We start from the raw sequence: 16,465 nt of genomic DNA on the forward strand, positions 1-16,465 counted from the left end.
TAGCGGAGTCTTTTCGCGAATCGAATCACGATTTCGCGAATGGTTAATATGCGAGCGGGGTCACCAAAAACGCACGCCGGGCCACCCCCCCCCCCCAAAAAAAAAAAAAAAAAAAAGAAAGACGGATGTTTGCCTTCAGTTTTGGAAATGAACAGCGGTAACAATCGGCTCCATAAGATGCTAGAATAAATGTAAGATGTTTGCTCTTATTTTTGGAAGTGAATAACGGTAATATTCAATGTCAATAAAGTGTCTTGCTGAAGGGCAAATATCGGGCACACCGCTCCAGCTCTCGGCTCCAGAGTAGACAACATACATGTACATTATACATGTGTACGCGTGGTGTAACTGTAAGTCGATTTTTTTTTCGACTTACGCTCAAGTCGAAACTCGCCTAAGTCGATGTGTTTTGCTCAGTCCCGAGAAGATCGACTTATGCGAGTTTAACTATATATATATATATATATATATATATATATATATATATATATATATGTATATATACCCTATGTGACCGTGCACCACAAAACGAACAAAAGGTCGCACACACTGATTTTGTGTGAGGATTTAAAATAAGTGAAATGGGTCAACCGATCCGATGTTGACTTTTTCATATTTTCTGAAAGGCCAAGTCTTCTTCTACATTATGCTAAAATTTGGGATCATAAAACAGGCAGGAAAGTGTGCTTTCTAGCCGTTTTTCTGGAGCATTATTTGGCAGAATAGTGTGATTGAGTGTGCCTTTAGAGTCCCGTTTTCATTTCTTAAAAACCTTGTACACACTCTTCACTTTCAAGTCCTATAACTTTTGAAAGGATAGCGCTACTGCTTTGAAAGTTGGCATTGATTAAGAACAAAATAGGATAATAAGGCATGATCAATTTCAATTCAATCTGATAGTCCCTTCATTGTTGTTACTCCGGTGGTTTACATCCTGTTTTTGTTTTTTGTTTTTTTTTTTTTGTCCCATTCATTGCACATCCAGCACGGCTTAGTAAGCGCTTGAATAGACACTGTACTTCAGAGCCTCTTTTCTCAGTTCACATTTTTCTAGAGTGTGTACCTTCATTCCAACATTTAGATAGGTTAGGAGAGTCCATTTGATTTGAGTTATACATTATTTTAAAGCTAAAAGTCTGCTCTTTTAGAATATGCTTTTAACTAAAATTTCATGTCTGCCTACTTTTTGTTTGTTTTGTGGTGTAGGGTCACATATATTATACAATTGTGGGTTTTGAGCTGGAAAGTCACAAGTACTGTAGTTACGTATTAAATACCTGAAACGGCTTGAACGATACGTGAAAATTAAATACACGGTCACTGATAACAACCATTATCATTTCCAATATTTCCTGTAACAGTAGCACACAACGTCACTATAATTCAAACCTACACAATTACGTGCAACAACAAAATTCAGCCCCATTACAGAAATTTATAGTTGGTTTGGGAAGTTAACCGTTATACATTATTATTTATTATATTATTATATCCTTAACATGAAGATCTTGAAACACGTGGTGAAATTCACCATAACTGTGAATTTTAACAGAAAGCACCCCTCTATACTCCGTATATAAGTGATATGCTCTGTAGTGTATAATAATGTGAAGCAATAGCATACTATGTCTTCAAAAAGGGTTTATAATTGATCGCCACAAAGGATGACTTGCTATTAAAGAATGACAATTTTTGCATGAAACATATACCCCGAATAATGAGGATATTCCGAGGATCTTTGTTTTCTCATCTCTTTCGCACTCAAAATACGAGACACGGAGGTGATTGTTAAGGGCAGTTTTTGATGACAGAAAACCAAGGGGGGGGGGGCATTTCATAAAGCCTTTTGGTAGGATATTTTTATGACAAACGGTTACAAGCTACTAATATACTTGCATTAGACTGGCTGAGGGCAAATATGTCCGACAAATTGGTCGGAAAATAACGCTTCATGAAATGTCCCCTCCCCCAGAACACGGTTAAGGTGTGAATTTTGATATATTCACGACAAGAGATCGTAATCAGAGTTATCAATCCTGGAAGAATTAGGATGAACCAGCACTTCTGTTTTCTCTCTTCTCCCCTGGTAGGGTATAACCAGTCATTTTAATTTTGGTACAAAGGTGTGCGCGAAGAAAATACTTCTCGTCCTTTTAAACATGTTAAACCCATGGACAAACACGTCAAATGTCGGCGGTCGATGTCAAAAAGTAATAGTGTCATTCTTTGGTTTTTGATATCATTTAAGATTATCCTGTTGGTTGTGATTTTTGTTAGGGAGAAAAACATTCTTAATTTTTAAAGTCCCGTACATTTGGATAAAAACGTGGATGACTACACTAAATTTGATTCTTCCAAGTAATGTATTATAACGAAACTGACAATTTTTCTAAGTGACGGTAGTAATTAGAGAAAGGGGAAATAAAACAACTTTGATAAACGGAATAGCGTAAAAAGGTACAAGCCGAGACTGTCAAATTATATATATAAAATATATGTCACGTGCATTACAAAACCAACAAAAAGTCACATCCTTGGATTTTCCCCTGATGACTCAAAGGAGGTGAAATAGTTCAACCAAGTCAATATTGAGTTTACATTTACTATGGACAGAATGTTATAACAGAGCATGCTCAGTTCCAGCTTAATCTGAAATTCCTCCATTGTTGTTGCTACGATGGTTTACATCCTCTGTTTTGTCCAATTCATCGCACAGACAGCACGGCTTGGTAAAGATTAAGCTCTGGAATAGACCGTATAGGCCTACTTAGGAGCCTTTTGCTTGTTTTTCTCAGTTCATACTTTTCCATGGTGTGTGCTTTTTTTCCCAAAATTTAGATAGGTTAGGAGAGTCCGTATAAATTAAGTAATATACAATATCATTAAAAGCTTAGAGTCTGCTCTTTCGGAATCTGTCTAACAAATCATGTTTTTGTGGTGCAGGGTATATATATACAAGCCATCATGTTCAAAGTACTGCAAACGATGATTAGTATATTTTGAAGGTATGGTACACGAACTGAACCTATTTTCTAGTTTTGAACCATACCCAACACGTTTCTGTCGATGAGATGATCATTTAGATTGCATTTTTATGTTGAGGTAACTGATTAATTTCTGCAAAGGTAACACAGTGTATTTCAGAAGATTTATGTCTTTATTTCATCACAATTATCATATGGCACTGTATGATAGTGTACTTATTGTCCCCGCCGAACGAGTTCGAGCAGGGGACTATGAAACGGGCTCCGTACGTGTGTGTTTCTGTGTGTCCGTCCGTCTGTCCGTCTGTCCGTCCGTCCGTCCATCTGTGCGTCCGTGTGTGATCAAAATGTTCAATTTGCTACTTCTCTGTCATTTATGAGCCAATTTTGATTCTGTTTGCTTTATATGATAGCACTACATGGGAGCTTTGAAACTTCTACACAGAATTTCAGTTGTGACCTTTGACCTTGACCTTTGACCTATTATTGTATATTTTGCTTCAAAATGCTACTCCTTCGCCATTTCTACCCCGATTTTGATTCTGTTTGATTTATATGATAGCACTACATGGGAGCTTTGAAACTTCTACACAGAATTTCAGTTGTGACCTTTGACCTTTACCTTTGACCTATATAGTACATTTTGCTTGAAAATGCTACTCCTTCGCCATTTCTAACCCGATTTTGATTCCGTTTGCTTTATGTGATGGCACTAGGTGAGGGCTTCAAAACTTCTACACAGAATTTTGACCTTTGACCTCTTTGACCTTTGACCTTGATTTTTTTACCTGTATTGTACATTGGCTACAAAATGCTACTCCTTCGCCATTTCTAACCCGATTTCGATTCCGTTTACTTTATGTGATGGCACTAGGTGAGGGCTTCAATACTTCTACACAGAATTTTGACATTTGACTTCTTTGACCTTTGACCTTGATTTTTTACCTATATTCTACATTTTGCTACAAAATGCTATTCCGTCACCATTTGTAACCCAATTTCAATTCCGTTTGCTTTAAGTGATGGCACTAGGTGAGGGCTTCAAAACTTCTACACAGAATTTTGACCTTTGACTTCTTTGACCTCTGACCTTGATGTTTGACCTGTATTGTACATTTTGCTACCAAATGCTATTCCTTCGCCATTTCTAACCCGATTTCTATTCCGTTTGCTTTATGTGATGGCACTAGGTGAGGGCTTAAAAACTTCTACACAGAATTTTGACTTTGACTTCTTTGACCTTTGACCTTGATTTTGACCTATATTGTACATTGGCTACAAAATGCTACTCCTTCGCCATTTCTAACCCGATTTCGATTCCGTTTGCTTTATGTGATGGCACTAGGTGAGGGCTTCAAAACTTCTACACAGAATGTTGACCTTTGACTTCTTTGACCTTTGACCTTGATCTTTTTACCTATATTGTACATTTTGCTACTAAATGCTACTTCCGGCGGGGACATATATTACGCACCGCGTAATTTCTACTTTTCCTTGTTATATTATGGCACATTATGCCCCTTTATAGATAAATGTTGTAATGTCTTTTCCTTGTAGATCATGATAAAGGAAATGACTGGCCAAAAGCGTGATCAAAGAGAAAAGTAGATAGCAGCGTCCGAATCAAATGCGCTTTAGACCGTATTACAATCATAGTCATACCGTCATCCAAATATATGAGACATTACAATTTCTCTCCCGTTCTAATAATCTGTTGAATGGAAAAATATGTCATCGAAAATGCGTGAAATTTGTTCACGGTGTTTAGTTTATTCAATTATAGTACGTGCATTGTTTACAACCGAGGGTTTATTTTTTTTAAATTTCCTATTATTTCTAACTGGCTGTCCCAGTAAAATGTCTATCTAATCTTCAGGATATGATACACGACGAACGAAATACAATCTTCTCAATAATGTAAAAACATTAATAGACATAATTCAGTCTGATTAAGACTACATTTCACAATTGATGAGAAAACATCAAAGCACCAAACAACGACATTTACCTGTGTGCCTTCCTTCCTTGATAATCAGCGAGCAACTCTCTTAACGGTTTTCCGCCGATAGTTATGCCCTCTACCTGTAGCATAACGAACAAAAACACAATAGATCTTGTAAGTTTCCCGTAGCAATTCAAACCAATTTTTATTTTGCTCTTAATGATTTTTTTTAAAAAATCAACAATTAAGCAACACAGTTTAGCAATTACACTTTGCGTTCATGCTAATAAGAAATAATAAATCAAATTTACTGAAATAAAATAAATAAATCGGTAAAAATACCTATATATTTCAAAACATATTCTCCTAGTTAACACAGGCTTCAATGGATTATGGACGAATGACAGGAAACCAACTCCAAAAGATTATGATGTCAAGGTTTGGAAGATTTAACATGGTTCAATATTATCGTTGCAACGAAATTCTCGGGATTTCCCAGCGTTTTATAAAAAGTTTCGTTATAGCTGAGCTGTAAAGTATATAATGAAGAGATCATAGATTATGATTTGGGGACCTGAATTTGTCTTTTGTTGTAACGAAAATTCCGGCATAATCTTGTTCGACGTAGTGAAGTACACCAGCTCCACTACTATTTCAGACAATAACATGGAACTACTATCAAATTGCATCGATCTGAACAGACGGATATCGGAAAATACAAAAATTAATCTTGTGTAATGTTTAATGTTAATGTTTTGCTAAAAGGTTACTCAGTACGTACATTATTCATTGATAAACACAAAATACTATGTCTAATACTTGCTTTATTGCGTGTGTCATGTGATTCCATAGTCGCGAAAAATACGTCAGGTAGGTTCTGGAAGTTGAGATCGGCACGTTCGAGAACAGGCAGACGACAAAGAAATTCAGCCAGGTTTGCTGATGCTGCTGGTATTGATTCCCAACTTTGGTGTGACAGCATTTTAAGCTTGCGGATCTGCAAAAGGAGGAAAATATCAACAAACACGTAGATGTCTGAAGATGTGAATCTTTTAAGAATCAATATCAAATAATCTAAAATACTTGTCTAAAAGAAATACATATAAGAGGTAATGAAATCAAATATATTACAGTCTAGTGCCGGGTGTATGGAAGTTCTTATTCTCCTGTTTTTGGTTCCTTTTCATTGTACAATTCAACGATTGTTCAATATTTGTTTTAGATTAAAAGTGGAATAGGAACCAAAGAGAGAAAATTATATTTTTTCCAGTATCATCCCATATTGTAATTGTTATTCAATTGGCCGTCTATTTGCATGTAAGGTACTTATAACAAAGACTAAAGGACTATCTGAACAATACAGAAGTCGACTCAATCCTTCTCGTAGTTTCAATGAATTCGGCACCTGCAATTCCCAGCATTATGGCAGTTCGTCAAATTTAGGGCAGAAAGTCCTTTCCGTAACCAATTTAAGAATACTTTGCGACATGCGTAATTTTTATACAGACTCCAACCCAAATAATTTCTGTAACTACATGCTCCCACCTTGTCCACGTCGAACTTCATTTAAAAACCAAAGAAAAACAAACCAACACCGCAAAAAAAAAAAACGCAAAAAAAAGAATGAATGTCAAATTCGTCAAACAACAAGACAGGAAAAAAAAAAAGACACATTTCTTATAACGTTGGTCGTGCGAATCGTGCATCCCAAATGGTAACCTTCCACAAGAAACATACTTTCGTTACATTTTGGGGTATCGAATTTAATATAATGATATTTACAAATCCTTCAGCGCAATTGTAAACTTGTAAGATAAGATCCCATTTTCTTCTCATGCAAAGACTCGCCTAATCAGATAAAGATGATTACGCTAGTAACATTATATCTAAAAATTGTCAATTTTCTCCCTCTGAGTGCCTGTTCTCTTGATAGAATAAAAAAGTAGTGTTCTCATTCTGCTGATGGTCTCGCTTTCTTTGTGATGATTATCATTTTTCTTCTGTGAGCAATGTCATTTCTCCAATTAAAACCCCCTTCCTATTTTATACATATAATATCTTAGTGGAAAAAATGAGCGAACAACCATCGGGATGCCAACCCGAGACCTATGGATTTCTAGCCCGTTGATCTCCTGATTGAGCTATAGAAAGCCCTGGTTCGTTCCAGAAACCCCTTAATTCTCATTGCTCAAATGGTCAGAAGCCATAGCTGTGTGCATGTGTGTGGCACACACGCAAACAGAAGGAACGTGACCTAGTTCATTGATCTTTTGTTCTTGCAACTGAATTCATGTGTTTTTTTAGTATGTTAATGTTACATGAACAATCACGTATGCCTGATTGAAAACTTGTTGATTTTTGCATTTTTTTTCTTATTTTTGTGCCTTGGAGGAAAAAAAACCAAAGCTGTTCACCCATACATGAAGCTTTCCTTTATATTGACTTACCACATTGTTAGGCAATTAAATTTCATTTTATATGGTATATGATTCATAAAAAGTTAGCTAAACATTCTATAAGAAATATAAACTTGAAAAAGTGTTTACTTTCTTTTTTTGTGCAGTGTAAATTGGTTTTGCAATATTTAAAGCATTTCCCTATTTCGGAGTGGCAATAGTTCAAAAATCTTTGAACGATGTAAACACTTAACAAAAAGAAAGTTCCCCGTAAAAACAAATCTTCGTAATGTATGAATCAGGAACCTTTCAGAAAATCTGAGCACAGGATCATGTAGCTGTAATTCTCGGCTACCTTTCATTTCAGTTGATGACAGTGCGCAATATTATCGGATTTCATACTGCAGAATTAGAATTCTTATCTTTCTTGGTTTTTAATCTGCTCATTCAACCGTGAAATTACGTGAATTCTGTATAAAAACTGTTCAACTCACGGTTTCAATCTCGATTGATAGATATTATCTCGAAAACATGTCAAATCGGCAATTTTGGTAATTTTCACCTCGTGTTCACTCAACTATGAAATTTTGTGCACAAGTCACATCGTATGATAAGAAGCCCATAAATTATACGTTGCATGCCTTTCAATCCTGAAAGATTGATTTTTTTTTTTTTGGAACACCACCAAATCACAGTTGCAAAATTGACATCATTGCTAACTTCAAAATGTGACCATTTTGACATTAAGTCATGCTCACTCAAGTGTGAACAAGTGATATCCACTTGATTTCACATGAAAGGTAGCCGAGAAAATATACAGCTACATGGTCCTGTATTCAGATTTCCTGAAAGGTTCCTGATTCAGAAATGACAGAGGTTTCTTTTAGGGGGAACTTACTTTTTGGATGCGAGTCTCTTCACTTTGTCTCCCTCTACAAATTAAATTTGTAATGATCGCAACTTCCGACATTGTTACAATGTTACAATAATAATGTCGGAATTTCTTGAGCTTGGGTATTTGTTCCATGTTCGTCGTGTCACTGCCGGCAACTAGGGACAGCCTGGTGGTAGTGTCGCTTCCCGGAAAGTAGTAGATGACAGGTTCGAGTCCCACTGGTTCTTTTTTTTTTTCGACATGTTGGTTAATTTACAGATCAGCAGTTGCGATCATAACAAATTTCATTTGTAAAGGGAGACAAAGTGAAGAAACTCCCATCTGAACATTCACCCCTGTGAATGATATCTTTCGTTCCTTCAACTTTAATAGTTTTTGTTCAGTGTTTATTCATAATTGAGTTCGCGAAATTTTCAAGTCTAATGGAAAATGTTTTTCATGAACAGATGGCCACTCCATATCTTTAGCAATGATAGATTTCAACTACACATTTGAAATAAGAGAAACCCTAAAAAGAAGCATGAACTGGCTGCACTTCATAGGTTCTCAAGGCTTATTAACATTATGGAGGATTTCAATTCATTCAGCGAATAAAATCATTGCGGTATAATAATAAAAAAAAGGTATTCAGCAATCGAAACAATACACCACGAGCACTACAATTCTATGATTCACTACGTAACACGACGGTACGTAAATTTTCAGCTAAAAACACCCTGAAAGGATCATTTCAGCCTATTGAATTAGCTCTAGAGGGAGATCTTGGCTAAATCTATTCCTGAATAATGGTTGGCCTACCGCTGTTACGAATTAATCCGGAAAAGAAAGAAGTTTGTCATGCACAAGTCTCTAAGCTTTCAAAAAACACAGCGTACTTCAATTCAGGGGCTGCTGTGAACATGGCTGTGAACGTAGTGTTGATGCTATCAGCTGTGCGTAAGCGTCCCCATACCACGGCGCGCAACTAGCAGCTGAAATGAACGTCGCTGCAACGTCCTTGCTACGGCACATTTTGGCAAATTTACCAAAATGTGCAGGACATTGACGGCACATTTTGGTAACTTTCTGCTGCCCCACAATCATCACAAAAACAAATTAAAACTGTATTGCAACCTATGACCCAGTATTGTGAAGTGCCATGGCAGCACAGGGTCTCAATACATTGACATATCTATGCCAGAAAAATGAGGAGGGATCCCCATGGGGGCAATATTATTACCCATCCCCCTATAGATGATCCCCCTAAAAACAAAAAAGTGATCGAAAAGTGAGCTAAAAAGTATATTGTCTACCTTTACTGCAGGAACGTATCACAGTAATTCCCTGACCGAATCAACTCTCAAGTTAATCCATGGATGTTCAGTTCACATTTTGGTAACAAATTTCGTTTACCAAAATGTGCAATTTACCAAAATGTGCCGTAAAAATCCTGCCTCAGGATGTAGGCGCAGTGGCATTTACATACATCCTTAAAACCTCACCATGACTTTTAACACGGCTTGTTTGCATGGATGTAGCAATATAAGTTTTGCGTCGGAATATCAATGACTATATCAAAAATGATTACCCCAAAAAACGTGCTTCGAGGGCGGGCGACAACTTGTACCGTCAGCCCTGAGCACAAATTGTCGCCAGGAGACAATTTATACTTGGGCGACAATCTGTGCCTTTAGCTCCACGCACAATTTGACGCCTGTTTCAGGGGGTGACAATTTGTGCCGGGGCGGTAATTTGTCTGAATTTTTCTTCCTTGTTCGTGGTTTAACATATTATGAAATAGGCGTGGTGGTACCTTCGAAAACTGCAATTCCCTAAAGCTGCTACAGAAATCGGAGCATATCACACTAAAACTGGATAAATTTGCCAAACAATAATCCTCAAAGTAACATCTTTCATGTGCGATGTCGCATGGAGAGTTTATAGACCTACAAATTTTAGCTCGGTCGATGCGTGCCAGCAGTGTTGTTTCCTACAAATGGCATCTCTGCATGAAATCAGATCGGAATCCGTTTTCCGATTTTGGCAAGGAGGCACTCTCTGAAACTGCTATGTTTGTCATGTTATTACTTATTAATACATAAATTTATATATGTTGAAAAACGAATGTTTCATACCAGATCTTAGGAGTTTATCCTTCGAAAAATTGAAACAGTTTGAAATTGCAAGAAATTGCAAGTAAATTTGCAATAACTCTTTGAAAAATATAATGCAGACAAGGCATTTTAAATGAAATAAATGTAATTATTTTCAGGGGTGAAGCTCAGATGTGGGTTTCTTCAATATGTCTTCCCCTACAAATTACAAAATTCCTCAAAAAAGTCTTGTATTTCTAATTTGATAGATCATGTTTCTCTTACAACTACATTATTTCACTCAAATTCGACATAAGAAAGCCTGTTTACATTATGTATTCATGGAATGCACAGTACGACTGAGTATGAGGAAAGGTCAAATGTTGAATATTGCAAAAAAGAGCAAACATGTTATGCCAAACAGTATAATTCCCATTTGCTTTGCCGTTTCAGGGAAGGAATGTTCTTGAAAATAATGCATTGTGAGATTATCACTAGATTCCAGGCCTCATCCATGAATCGAAAACTGCAGTAGTATCTGCAGATAGAATTAAACATAAAGCTTGACCAAACAGTCATCTATATAAAGTGTAGAAAATGGGAGTTTTTGAAAGTGCTCTTATTTCAGCATTGCTTATTCCAGGTTTTTAACCAAACATTATCAATAGCAGAATTGTTGCGACTTTTTTACGTTTGATTTTTCGCCATACTCAGGTTTTTGGCACATTGTAAGAAAACCCGATCATAGCAAGTTAGGTGTCATTTTAACGATAATTAATCACGCCTTCTCATGATGCCATATTTAATGATATGCCAGGATAATAGATATATGCCACATCAAACTTTAATTGCAGAACTTATAACAAACGGATGTTATGAGGCAATTACGACACTCATGTGAACAATTGTGATTGTTCAAGGCACTGCAGTGCGGTGACTAATTTTGCCACATTCTTTTCTGCCTTTGAGGTGAACAGTGAATTCGTTAACTTTCTAGAGGAATATATGACCAACTACTAATATGGGAATACAAAAACTGGATTGCGTTAAAACAGACTGCGAGAAACCAGGACCCACTCATTGGAGTCAGTAATTAATTTTTGGCATTTCTAAGGATGACTGTCGCTTGTTCTTGGTCTTTCCCCGTCTGTCGTCTCCCTTCCGTCTGTTTGACAGCTTCATCTTCTTTTATCGAGAGTTAAGACGAATTACGGTACTCGGCAAACATTGACGTTATCATCTATACCAATGTATACAGCAAGAGCAAGTATATTCATAAAAAAAAATACAGTTGAGTCTGTGGAGGACGGCGGGTCTGAATTATTGACACACCACAGAATGAGATAACTCTGTCATCATCAACACTACATAATATGCAGAGACGCAAAGCAAAATATGTCATCAAAAACAACAAATATCATGTAAGTAATTGATAACAAAGTAGTTTTATTTAAACATTTGGGAATAATATAAATGAAGAAAATAGAACGTGCCTCAAATATATTCACGAAATTAAAGCCATCGGCATATGCGATAAAGCAATCACACCCTTCAACTCTCTGCCGTTCGTACAGGCCTGTAGTTCTTAAGTTTTGTGAGAGTTCATTAACGCTCCCTAAATGCCGTATTGGTAGAAAATTGAAATAATTTCACATAGTAAGGATTGTCGATAATTATGCAAATGAACAAAGGCAGAAGGTATGAAGAAAGTCTGTGGGGATGTCTTATACGCTCCCTACGTACAGATTTAGTGCAGCCAACTCATTCGCGAGATGGGTGTTAGTATTAGTCATGTTTCATGACCGAGGCAATGGCAGATTCTCGTCGCTCTGAAAACAGAGGGAGGTGGTTTGCTGTGACAGACATTTATTTCAATAACATAAAGCCTATATATGAAACTGCACCACAAAACCTACAAAAAGTCGCCAGACAGTGATTTTCAATAAGGGCAGATTCTGAAAGAGTAGACTCTAAACTTTAAAAGGATGTATAACTCCATTCAAATAGACTCCCCTAACCTATCTAAATACTGGAAAGAGCGCACGCATTCTGCAACGTTCAGGAAATGGTGAATAGAGATGTAGAAATAGAATTATAATGCGGTAAGATTATTTCTTCAATTTTTGTGAAGGATTATAATGAAAGTAAATATTGTTCATTTAAGCAACGTTCATGATCCCAGTTTTAAAACCTTTATGATTACGCCCAGATCATAAATCCACAACGTCATTAATGATAGGTTTGTCGAACGCCATTGTACACATAAGCATATGAATTCGAAATTGATCTATGAGCATAGCAGGTCCGAACCCTCTAAAAAAACGAAATGATGTAAAAGAATATATATATATATATATATATATATATATATATATATATATATATATATTACTGCATAACAAACAATATGTTTTCTCCACATCCTGAAACAAGATTCCTGGGGTTGTTTCATAAAGCTATTCATAAAGTTAAGAACGACTTACGAGCGACTGGTGATCAGTTCTTGTGTTTAATAAGAAAATTTTTGATAACTATAGCACATCAGAACTGATCACCAGTCTCGTAAGTTGTTCGTAACTTTACGAACGGCTTTATGAAACAGGGCCCAGGTATTGTTTTCACGAACGATAATGATAACAAACAACAACAAGTTATCTCAGGATCATGTAGTACGAGATTACTGTTACTATTTTTGGATGCATATGGGATAAAAACCAAGCGGACCTTCTCTTTCTTACAGCTCGTGTGATTTTAAATCTTCAAAGAATTCCGAAAGTCTTGAAAGTGTTGTTACATTGTGAAAATATTTGAATAAGCGTGGGGTATTATCTCTAGATGTTCTCTGCAAAAAGCGTTGTGCTTATGGGGGGGGGGGGCGGGGACCCATAGCAATTCAATTTTCAATTCAGTTTTTATTTTCCACTCATGGGGTGGAACACTCTCGTCAGTAAAAGGCTGGTTTTCAGAGGGGTCAACAACAGTGTTTGATTGCAGTAGGCTGAGGATTATTTTTCAATGCATTACTATCATTAACAAGTTAATTCAATACCTATCGGACGTGCTTTGTTTTCAGGCAATCAGTACACTTTCCAATGACAAACAAATTGACGAATTATTGAACCGTTCGAGGCACTCCAGTCCAGTGATTAATGTAGCCATATTCTTTTCTTTGCTTATAGTTAACAGTGAATTTGTTAACATTTTGATGAAGTATATGATCAATCATTAATTTAAGAATACACATTATTTGTGTGAGAAAAAAAAAAACATAAAAAGGAAGGTAAAGTCAGTGGAAGACGGTGGGTACGAATTATAATAATCATCAACACACCATGATATAACCCTGTCATCGTAAACACTGCATATAATGCGAAGCTCACTCTTCCGCTTCATTATTCAAACTCTACCAAGCATTTACCTATCGAACATTTTTGCTTTTCTGTTTGCTTTTACTTGAGGTCTATCTTGAATGACCGTACAAATAATATTCAGATTTTACATAATGAGATAAAAAGTCTTAAGAGTAGCGAGAAAAAAAAAATGAATCAAATACGGATCAAAGGCATGGAAAATATAAATTATGCATACTTCTTGTGGATCATACCTGACATGATGATGCTAAGTAAGCGGCTGTTGAGAAGAACTTTTCAGGCCAGAAATCGCATGTCAGATTGAATGTCCAAAGGCGTGGCAATGTACACACCCATCGGGCCAAGTCTCCTCCCATCGAGGAGTGATATTCAGAATCCTTGTCACTGCTCTGAAAATGCAACGTCAGATACCAAATCTGTATAAACACAGAAAAATAAAGCAAAACATGTCATCAGAAATAACAATATCATGTAAATAAGGAATAACAAAGAAGTTTTATTTCAACATATGGATGCAATACAAATGAAACAAAATAGAACGCGCCTTCCATCCATCGGCATATGAGATAAAACAATCACTCTCTTCAACTCTCTGCCGTTTGTAGTTTATAAATTTTGTGTATATTTTGAATTAAGGCTACTTAAAAGCCGCATTGTCAGAGAATTCAAATTAGTTTAGATAGTTAATTACTTTTTATCATATGCCAATCAACAAGAGCAGAAGGTACGAACAAAGTCTGTGAAAACATAAATACATTGTACAACAATAATACTGCATGATTATTCTCAAAATCTCGTTAAGCATTAATGAAGGTAAATATTGCTCATTTAACCAAATTTCATGATCCCAATGTTCAAACCTTTTTAATTGCGCCCAGATCATAAATCCACAATGTCATTAATGAAAGGTTTGTCGAATCTCATCGACATGAATAATTCCTGGGGTTGTTTCATAAAGTTGTTCGTTAAGTTACCAACGTCTAGCGAGCGACTGGTGATCAGTTCTTGTGCTGAATTATGTAAATTCTGATAGGTATAGTACATCACTGAGAAGATACCACCAGTCGCTCGTAAGTTTTTCGTAACTTTACGAACAGCTCTATGAAACAGGGCCCAGGTACTGTTTTCACATAGGATAATAATAACACACAAAACTAAGTTTTCTCGGGATCATGTAGTACGAATTGCTGTCAGTATTTTTGGATACATATGGGATAAAAACCAAGCGGGCCTTCTTTTTTTTTCGCAGCTCGTGTGATTTTAAATCTTCAAAGGATTCCGTGATCGTCAAGGCCTGTAATGCTTTCAATAGTGAAGTTCTGATAGTGTTGTTACATTGTGAAAACTATTTGTCGATAAACTGTTTGTCATAAATGTCGTGTACAAAATCATATTTGATGTAACGGAATTATGCAGAAATAAATCAAATCAAATCAACATATTTGAATAACCGTGGGGGATTAACAAATTTTCTACGCAAAGAGCCTTGTGCTCATGGGGTGAGGGGAACCATAACAGTGTTTGATTGCAGTAAGATGAGGATTATTTGTCAATGAATTACTATCACCAACAAGTCTAATGACACAAGTCATGATTCAATTCAATACCTATCGAGCGTGCTTTATTCTCAGGCAGTCAGTACACTTTGCAATGACAAAAATAGAAGAATTATTGAATCGTTCGAGGCACTGCAGACCGGTGATTAATGTAGCCACATTCTTCAGCTGTTCTTTTCTGTGCTTTTTGTAAACGGTGAATATTCGTTAACATTCTGATGAAGTAAATGACCAATCACTTATTCATGAATACACATAATTTGTGTAAAAAAAAAAAAAAAAAGAGCAGACTACGAGTGACCAGAACCCAGTCAATTGAGTCAGGAATCTAATTTGTGCATTTTTCAGTCGCTTGTTATTCGTCTTTCCCCGTCTGTCGTCTCCCTTCCTTCTGTTTGACAGTTTCATCTTCTTTTCTTGAGAGTTAAGACGAATTACGGTAGTCGGCAAACTCTGACACATTGTTCATTCCAGTGTATACAGCAAGAGCAAGAACGTTTACATAAAAAGAAAGATTAAGTCAATGGAGGACGATGGGTATAAAGTATATTCATTGTATTGTCAAAATACCATGAAGTAACCATGACATCGAAAACAGTGCATACATGCGATGTTCACTCTTCCCGCACATTATCCCAATTCTAGGAAGCATTTAACTAACGAATATTTTTTGCTTTTCTGGTTGCTTTTACTTGAGGTCTATCTTGAATGACCGTACAAAGAATATTCAGATTTTACATAATGTGATCAAAAGTCTTAAGAGTAGCGAGAAAAAAAAATGAATCAAATAAGGATCATATGCATGGAAAATTTAAATTATGCATACTTCTTGTGTATCATACCTGACATAATGGTGCTGAGTCAGCGGCTGTTGAGAAGAACTTTTCAGGCCAGAAATCGCATGTTAGACTGAATGTCAAAAGGTATGGCAATGTACACACCCATCGGGCCAAGTCTCCTCCCATCGAGGAGTGATATTTACAATCTTTGTCACTGCTCTGGAAATGCAACGTCAGATCTTCAATCTGTAGAAGCGCAGAGAAATAAAGCAAAACATGTCATCAGAAATAACAACATAAATAAGGAATAACACAGTATTTTTTAAACATATGGGTGCAATACAAATGAAGAAAATAGAACGCGCCTTCCATATTGAAATTGAAATTAAAGCCATCGGTATATAAGTTAGAGCAATCACTCCCTTTAACTCTCTGACGGTCGTAGTTCATACTAATTGTGTGAGAGTTCC

At 36.3% G+C, this 16,465-nt stretch overlaps 1 protein-coding gene across 1 annotated transcript in view; it reads right to left on the reverse strand.

Moving 5' to 3' along the window:
- LOC140241086 (uncharacterized) overlaps positions 1-16,465 on the reverse strand; it is a 79,064-nt gene that overhangs the window by 1,554 nt on the left and 61,045 nt on the right. The window contains exons 15-18 of the mRNA XM_072320852.1: positions 16,059-16,241; positions 13,894-14,076; positions 5,746-5,923; positions 4,993-5,062 (exon numbers count right to left, since the gene is read on the reverse strand). Of these exons, the coding sequence (XP_072176953.1) occupies positions 4,993-5,062; positions 5,746-5,923; positions 13,894-14,076; positions 16,059-16,241 (614 nt within the window). The remainder of the gene's footprint in view (positions 1-4,992; positions 5,063-5,745; positions 5,924-13,893; positions 14,077-16,058; positions 16,242-16,465) is intronic.

The sequence above is a fragment of the Diadema setosum genome, chromosome 17 (genome assembly GCF_964275005.1).
Source record: "Diadema setosum chromosome 17, eeDiaSeto1, whole genome shotgun sequence".
Lineage (NCBI taxonomy): Eukaryota > Metazoa > Echinodermata > Echinoidea > Diadematoida > Diadematidae > Diadema > Diadema setosum.